We start from the raw sequence: 9,037 nt of genomic DNA, 5'->3' as shown, positions 1-9,037 counted from the left end.
GCTCCTTGTTATCTAATTATTGTATAGGGATGGATGTGAGGGTGAGTGGTTGGTTGAGGCAGGTCAGTTACACCAAAATACTGGTCTCACTTGTTACTACACTTGCTGCCAGCGGTTGGGTGAGGCAGATCAGCCACACCAATATATTGGTCTCCCTCTTTGTTCCACCGCACACTTGCTGTTACTATGACAACATTTTTTTTCCATTTTCGTGGAAAAAGAAAACTAGATTCTATATCAATAAAAACAAAATGTAAAGACAAATCGACTATGAGACTATTGCCTCACACAGTCACAAGGTTGAATGATTGAGGAGATGGTTAATTAGTTTTAACTACCTTATATTTTGTGACACATGACGACTCCAAGCACGAGGAAGGCGTCTAAATGATGGACCAAAAACATAAAGGTGGACAACAGGAGGCCATGACAGAGAGCGGAGGGCGGGGTCACACTGGAGGACACAACACGATCATCGTCGTGACCTGACACACAACTTGAGCCACTCTCAGGAGGTCCTTTACGCTGCCGCCGCCACGCTTGGTAAACCATCACCGTCCGATCCTGGATCACCACTTGAGTCGTTCTGAAAACAGTCACTTGGCCTGGGGCTACCGAAGCAGTTAGCACTCTGTCAAAGTTCCATCCTAGATCATAACCTAAACCACTCATGGACCGTTAACTAAGTCTGGAATTGCCACGACAGTTGTTACACTATGCCGGTTCCATCCTGAATCACCATCTGAACACGTTTAGGACTGGCACCCTGGGAAGCGCATCACTTGGTGTCACCTTTGGACCCGAGACTTCTCATAAATCTTACGTGGGTTGTGGAGTCATCGGGACCCACTGTCATCATATCCTTCTCCCATGTGGGTTTCCAGGTGTGAACTCCTCGGGTACGTGTCCGTGGCATCCCTGCCCACCGCCTCAGGCCCGTCTGTTGCCACTCATCACAATGAAGTCTTGATACACTCACTTGGTAGCAAAGTCTCTGCCACACATAAATATTGTACGCTGGGACAGAGCAGCTCTCATCTTTTCCTTGTGTAAGTATATTAAACAAATATCACAACATGTTTCCCACCAGAAATAATGGTGGATTTCCATACATTTATCAAAGTATATATATATATAAATATATATATATATATATATATATATATATATATATATATATATATATATATATATATATATATATATATATATATATATATAAATATATATATATATATATATATATATATATATATATATATATATATATATATATATATATATATATATATATATATATATATATATATATATATTACATATATATATATATATATATATATATATATATATATATATATATATATATATATATATATATATATATATATATATATATAATACTAAAACATTAAAGAAATACATTGCACTCTTTGTCCAGTCACGACAGATTTTAAGAACATGAAACAGAGATGTAAAACAACCGAAGAAGGCAAGGCAGTAGTGATCAATATTTGAGAAGGACGATTGAGGACAGAACCGTCGTATTTCTTTTAAGAACATTATCCCCATCGTGTCCAGGTAAACACAAATATCCTAAAAATAAGATATATATAGAAAAAAAGAAAACGGGGCAACAGAAGCAGTTACAGTCATCCTCTGGGAAGGGTAGGAGAGGGATGGGAGGGTCTGCATCGGCAGTGACCCATCTCAGACACTCCCGAAGGACACCTGGGCTCTGGACAACACGTTGCATCACTCCCACAGGTGACGGAGCACATCAACTTACGACGGGGAATCTTTACGTACACAAACCATTCGCAAGCATACAACGTAAAATCATATCTATGAAAGAATATAATGTGATCCCGTATCACGTAAACTTGAGCAGAACCTTACACAACATTCATGAGTGCTCATTAAACTACGGTACATGAGATAACCCTCTGGAGCGCTAGGGGATGGCTGGTGCCTGTCTTTTATACCAGGAGTAGGAAACTAAATATTCTTAGATAATAGATGTTTTATCAGGTCCCAAGAACGGCGGACACCGAGCCTGTCAGCAGCTCAGACTGAGTCACTCGATCTACTGCCTCAGTGAGTGGCTGATGGACCTTGACACGGGTGCTAAGATTCTCCAGAAACTCTCACACACAGACATCACATAATTCATACAGCCATCATATGCATCACGCCAATACACACTCATACCAACCACACGACTCAGCACATGAGTTCCATTCACCCAAAACTACAATGCTGCTACTGTGGCCGGCACGGAGAGGAGGAGGAGGAGGAGGAGGAGTGTAAGATGAAGCACTACACGGGCGGCAAGCCTCTCCCTGCTGCTGCTGCTGCCGGAGCTGATGCTGCTGGCCACCTCCAGGCACTTTCCTGTGGCGGGAGAGAGAGACGCAGTCACTACAACCTTCATCATACACCACCTGCATCCCTCACTTCCTCCTCTCATATGTTTATAGTCGCATTGTCTTAGAGTCTACTTCTGTGCCAAAATAAGTATGATCATTTATGAGACACAAATATCTTGTAGTAAGCCAGGAGATGGTTGAATCAAATGGACGTAAACTGATGCCTTCCCTGTTTCTGGCTATATTTCCTCTCCTCTATGTCTAATTTCAGAGCGACAACATGAGTGTGATTCTTTAAGAACTGGGGGCTAAAGGTTCCTGTGACGCGACGTACCGGCCAGCGTGGCGTTGACGGCGATGTGGGCGTCGTGTTGTCGCTGGATACAGGTGTCGTGGCGAGCAGTGAGCGTGAGAGTGTGGGTGGCACTGCTGGGGGAGGAGGCCAGGCTGTAAGGTGAAGCAGACACGGCGCGGAGCCCCTGAGGCCCGTGACATGGGAGACGCCACCACGTACGTGACGCCCTCCGACTCCCACTGCCCGTGACAGTGGAATACTGTGGGGAGACAACCACACTTTATGATTCTCTGTCTCACACATTCCACAGTGATCATAGTCAAAGAAATAGAAAGAGAAGCTGGGGTTAAAATAAATCATGTTTATTAATGATATCATAGAGTAAGTTGATAGAGCAAATAGGCAACTGCTTCTTATGATTAACAGGCAACTAAACGCAGCTGGAATTCATATTGATTATCTTAATCTTTAAATATTTAAGGTACACGAACTTAGTTCTGAATATCTCAATGACTCTTTCAGTGAACAGAGTTGAGTTGAAGGTCCCTTGAGGCTGTAATAAATCTTTATACTGAAACTATCATGATGGGATATCTATCATTACGATAAGCGAGGCTTTAAGTCTAAATGGAGATGTTTAAGGAAGCTGATCCTGGCCACAGAATCATCTCCAGATGAGGGAGAGGCAAAATGGTTGAAGGAGAATTGGATCTAACAGCTGAAGGAGAAAGGATAGGAGAAGGATGAAAAACAGCTGTGATCATAAAGGCAGGGAAAGCCATCAGCAATAACAGAGATGGAGGATGAAGAGTTTCAGCAAATAGATGTAAGAATAAGAAAAGTAAGGAATACAGTTTACGGATATCAAGAGTGTCAAGAAATGAATAAAATAAAATCAGGAAATTGAAGACTTTAAGCAAAGTACATGGTGACAGAACCAAAGCAATGGAAGGTAAGTGAGACATGAGACAACCAGGAGGAAAGGGAACATATTTATTGGAAAAAGATTAGACAGAAGGATCAGTAAAGGTTCTGTCTTGAGTCCCTGAGACAGGAGAGTCAAAGGATATATTCATTACACGGAGATCAGTGACCTTTGAGGGAAACAGACGACAGAAAAAGTGGAATTAATTCTCGGACGGTGGAACGGAGATGGAAGGTCCCTGACTGGTGAGGTGGAGCAGAGATCCGCGTGAGACTGAAACACAAGACGTGGAAGGCGTGTAAGGAGGAGAATCTCCTCTGTTGAAGACATAAGAGGCTTTGATGGCAGCTTTAGTAATGTGCAAGACATTTAAGACCAATGAGTGAAGGCAATAATGTATACATAGTATAATTTGTTCATAAATCCCATATATGATATATGTATATATATATATATATATATATATATATATATATATATATATATATATATATATATATATATATATATATATATATATATATATATGTATAAATTTATATATTTCTAAAGCAATCTCAGACCGGAGTCCGGAATGAATTCTCGTGAGGTCGGGATGGGTATCAAGTTCCTCCAAGTGCCGATGGGTCAGGTGCAGCCTTGTATATCAGGTAGTGGTGGGTCAGGTTCGAAGCCTGCTTTGTTATGTATTGCCACTAGCTCAGTGCGAGGCGGGGGATGTGGTTGGTTTTGGTGTAGTCTGGGTGGCAGGGGGTCTAGTGTTCTTGCAAAGAAATAGGGACCGAAAATGTTGAAATGATATTGCACTGGAAGTATTTGTGTTTTCTTCTGCTGGTAATGCGTGTTTGTGGTTGCTGGGTAACCGGTGATTGCTCTGAGGTTCTTGTGAGGTTTGTAACTCTGTTAAGTTTGGTTTTGACAAGGTGATAACCAGGCAGATGTAGTTGTGGATGGACTGGATGAACTATTTGTAGGAAGTGCTGGAGGACTCTTTTTTCTTGTCGAAAACTGAAGCCGGTCAGTGTTCTAAGAGCGTCTGGATTGTTTGCGGTCACTGTGATGGGGAGTGTCAAATTTCATGTGTGGCATCGTATGTGATAATTAGTACAGCTGAAGTTTTGATGAGTAGAAGTGGTTGACCATTCAGTGCAGGTTGGATTCGTGTCCATCCGTGATTAAGAGAGCTGATGGCTGATCTCTGTGGAATTGCAGACGTCCTGTTTTCAGTGAGTCATTCGTCTAATGGTGTGATGTCATGCTGCATGTTTGTCGCAATTTGATTTAGTGTCAGGGTGTTGTGATGTGTATTACATCGTCTTTCACTGTGTTGTCTGCCGGAGGTGTTGGGAGGTCACGGGGAAGCCTTTGTAAAGAAATAACTGTCTCTTGGGAAACTCTGTTGCAGAATTTGAGGGTTTTGAAGGTGAAGCATCCATCTGTAAGTGAATCTGGCTTGTCGGCCGGCTAGAAAATTGGTTAACCGCTCTTTATTATTGTTGTAGATAGTGGCGTGAACGATCTAATGTGTCAGGGTTTGACGGAGAATAGTGTCAAGTGCTTTGTTGACGTGTATTGCCACTAGCTCAGTACGAGGAACAGGTTGTGGTTCGCTGAAGTTATCGAAAATGTGTTGTGTGAGGTCCATGTTCAGTGTGGTAGAAGGGTGATAGAAGAGCAAATGAATCTGTATGTAGCATTTATGGATCAGGAGAAGGCATATGATAGAGTTGATAGAGATGCTCTGTGGAAGGTATTAAGAATATATGGTGTGGTAGGCAAGGTGTTAGAAGCAGTGAAAAGTTTTTATCGAGGATGTAAGGCATGTGTACGTGCAGGAAGAGAGGAAAGTGATTGGTTCTCAGTGAATGTAGGTTTGCGGCAGGAGTGTGTGATGTCTCCAAGGTTGTTTAATTTGTTTATGGATGGGGTTGTTAGGGAGGTGAATGCAAGAGTTTTGGAAAGAGGGGCAAGTATGCAGTCTGTTGTGGATGAGAGAGCTTGGGAAGTAAGTCAGTTGTTGTTCGCTGATGATACAACGCTGGTGGCTGATTCATGTGAGAAACTGCAGAAGCTCGTGACTGAGTTTGGTAAAGTGTGTGAAAGAAGAAAGTTAAGAGTAAATGTGAATAAGAGCAAGGTTATTAGGTACAGTAGGGTTGAGGGTCAAGTCAATTGGGAGGTGAGTTTGAATGGAGAAAAACTGGAGGAAGTAAAGTGTTTTAGATATCTGGGAGTGGATTTGGCAGCGGATGGAACCATGGAAGCGGACGTGAATCATAGGGTGGGGAGGGGGCGAAAATTCTGGGAGCCTTGAAGAATGTTTGGAAATCGAGAACATTATCTCGGAAAGCAAAAATGGGTATGTTTGAAGGAACAGTGGTTCCAACAATGTTGTATGGTTGCGAGGCGTGGGCTATGGATAGAGTTGTGCGCAGGAGGGTCGATGTGCTGGAAATGATATGTTTGAGGACAATATGTGGTGTGAGGTTGTTTGATCGAGTAAGTAATAATACGGTAAGAGGTCAGAGGTGGAGGGAACGAGAAGTGGGAGACGAAATTGGAGGTGGAAAGATGGAGTGAAAAAGATTTTGAGTGAACATGCAGGAGGGTGAAAGGTGTGCAAGAAATGGAGTGAATTGGATCGATGTGGTATACCGGGGTTGATGTGCTGTCAATGGATTGAACCAGACCATTTGAAGAGTCTGGGGTAAACCATGGAAAGTTGTGTGGGGCCTGAATGTGGAAAGGAAGCAGTGGTTTCGGTGCATTATTACATGACAACTGGAGATTGAGTGTGAAGGAATGGGGCCTTTGTTGTCTTTTCCTAGCGCTACCTCGCTTACATGAGGGGAGAGGGGGTTGTTATTCCATGTGTGGCGGGATAGCGATGGGAATAAATAAAGGCAGACAGTATGAATTATTTACATGTGTATATATGTATATGTCTGTGTGTGTATATATATGTGTACAATGTGATGCATAAGTATGTATATTTGCGTGTTTGGACGTGTAAGTATACACATGTGTATGTGGGTGGGTTGGGCCATTCTTTCGTCTGTATTCTTGCGTTACCTCGCTAACGCGAGAGACAGCGACAAAGCAAAATATATAAATAAATAAAAAAAAGAATATATATATACATATATATATATATATATATATATATATATATATATATATATATATATATATATATATATATATATATATATATATCTGGGGATAGGGGAGAAAGAATACTTCCCACGCATTTGTCACGTGTCGTATAAGGTGACTAAAGGGGACGGGAGCGGGGGTCTAGAAACCCTCCCTTCCTTGTATTTAACTTTCTAAACGTGGAAACAGAAGGAGTCACGCGGGGAGTGCTCATCCTCCTCGAACGCTCAGATTTGGGTGTCTAAATGTATGTGGATGTAACCAAGATGAGAAAAAAGGAGAGATAGGTAGTATGTTTGAGAGAGGGAACCTGGATGTTTTGGCTATGAGTGAAACGAAGCTCAAGGTTAAAGGGGAAGAGTGGTTTCAGAATGTCTTGGGAGTAAAGTCAGGGGTTAGTGAGAGCAAAAGAGCAAGTTAAGGAGTAGCACTCCACATGAAACAGGAGTGGTGGGAGTATGTGATAGAGTGTAAATAAGTAAACTCTAGATTGATAGGTGTAAAACTGAAAGTGAATGGAGAGAGATGGTTGATTATTGGTGCATATGCACCTGGGCATGAGAAGAAAGATCATGAGAGGCAAATGTTTTGGGAGCAGCTGAGTGAATGTGTTAGTAGTTTTGATGCACGAGACCGGGTTGTAGTGATTGGTGATTTGAATGCAAAGGTGAGTAATGTGGCAGTCGAGGGAATAATTGGTGTACATGGTGTGTTCAGTATTGTAAATGGAAATGGTGAAGAGCTTGTAGATTTATGTGCTGAAAAATGACTGGTGATTGGGAATACCTGGTTTAAAAAGAGAGATATACATAAGTACACATATGTAAATAGGAGAGATGGCTAGAGAGCGTTATTCAATTACGTGTTAATTGATAGGCGCGTGAAAGAGAGACTCTTGGATGTTAATGTGCTGAGAGGTGCAACTGGAGGGATGTCTGATCATTATCTTGTCGAGGCGAAGGTGAAGATTTTCGGAGGTTTTCAGAAAAGAAGAGAGAATGTTGCGGTGAAGAGAGTGGTGAGAGTAAGTGAGCTTGGGAAGGAGAGTTGTGTGAGGAAGTACCAGGAGAGACTGAGTACGGAATGGAAAAAGGTGAGAACAAAGGACGTAAGGGGAGTGGGGGAGGAATGGAATGTATTTAGGGAAGAAGTGATAGCTTGCGCAAAAGATGCTTGTGGCATGAGAAGCGTGGGAGGTGGGTAGATCAGAAAGGGTAGTGAGTGGTGGGATGAAGAAGTAAGATTATTAGTGAAAGAGAAGAGAGGCACTTGGACGATTCTTGCAGGGAAATAATGCAAATGAGTGGGAGATGTATAAAAGAAAGAGGCAGGAGGTCAAGAGAAAGGTGCAAGAGGTGAAAAAGAGGGCAAATGAAAGTTGGGGTGAGAGAGTATTATTAAATTCTAGGTAGAAAAAAAAGATGTTTTGGGAGGAGGTAAATAAAGTGCAACGTAAGACAAGGGAACAAATGGGAACATTAGTGAAGTGGGCTAATGGGGAGGTGATAACAAGTAATGGTGATGTGAGAAGGAGATGGAGTGAATATTTTGAAGACTTGTTGAATGTGTTTGATGATAGAGTGGCAGATATAGGGTGTTTTGGTCGAGGTGGTGTGCAAAGTGAGAGTGTTAGGGAGAATAATTTGGTAAACAGAGAAGATGTAGTTAAAGCTTTGCGAAAGATGAAGGCCGGCAAGGCAGTGGGTCTGGATGGTATTGCAGTGGAATTTATTAAAAAAGGGGGTGAATGTGTTGTTGACTGGTTGGTAAGGTTATTCAATGTATGTATGATTTATGGTGAGGTGCCCGAGGATTGACGGAATGCTTGCATAGTGCCATTGTACAAAGGCAAAGGGGATAAAAGTGAGTGCTCATATTACAAAGGTATAAGTTTTTTGAGTATTCTTGGGAAATTATGAGAAAGTATTGATTGAGAGGGTTAAGGCATGTACAGAGCATCAGACTGGGGAAGAGCAGTGTGGTTTCAGAAGTGGTAGAGCATGTACATGTAGGAAGAGAGGAAAGTGATTGGTTCTCAGTGAATGTTGGCTTGCAGCAGGGGTACGTGATGTCTCCATAGTTGTTAAATTGTTTGTGGATGGGGTTATTGGGGAGGTGAATGCAAGAGTTTTGGAAAGAGGGGCAAGTATGCAGTCTGTTGTGGATGTGGGAGCAAATGGGAACTTCAGTGAAGGGGGATAATGTGGAGGTGATAACAACTAGTGGTGATGTGAGAGGAGATGGAGTGAGAATTTTGAAGGTTTGTTGAATGTGTTTGATGATAGAGTGGCA

General features: G+C 42.0%; 1 protein-coding gene across 1 annotated transcript in view; it reads right to left on the bottom strand.

The window, feature by feature from the left end:
• Nucleotides 1–1,422: 1,422 nt before the first annotated feature.
• LOC139757311 (uncharacterized) overlaps nt 1,423–9,037 on the bottom strand; it is a 773,501-nt gene continuing 765,886 nt past the window's right edge. Inside the window, 3 exon segments of the mRNA XM_071677710.1 lie at nt 1,423–2,394; nt 2,704–2,821; nt 2,823–2,923. Of these exon segments, the coding sequence (XP_071533811.1) occupies nt 2,252–2,394; nt 2,704–2,821; nt 2,823–2,923 (362 nt within the window). The 3' untranslated portion in view covers nt 1,423–2,251.

This window comes from Panulirus ornatus, chromosome 25 (genome assembly GCF_036320965.1).
Source record: "Panulirus ornatus isolate Po-2019 chromosome 25, ASM3632096v1, whole genome shotgun sequence".
Taxonomy (NCBI): Eukaryota; Metazoa; Arthropoda; class Malacostraca; order Decapoda; family Palinuridae; genus Panulirus; species Panulirus ornatus.
Note: the sequence above shows the minus strand (reverse complement) of the source record. Positions and strands in the feature narration are given on the sequence as shown.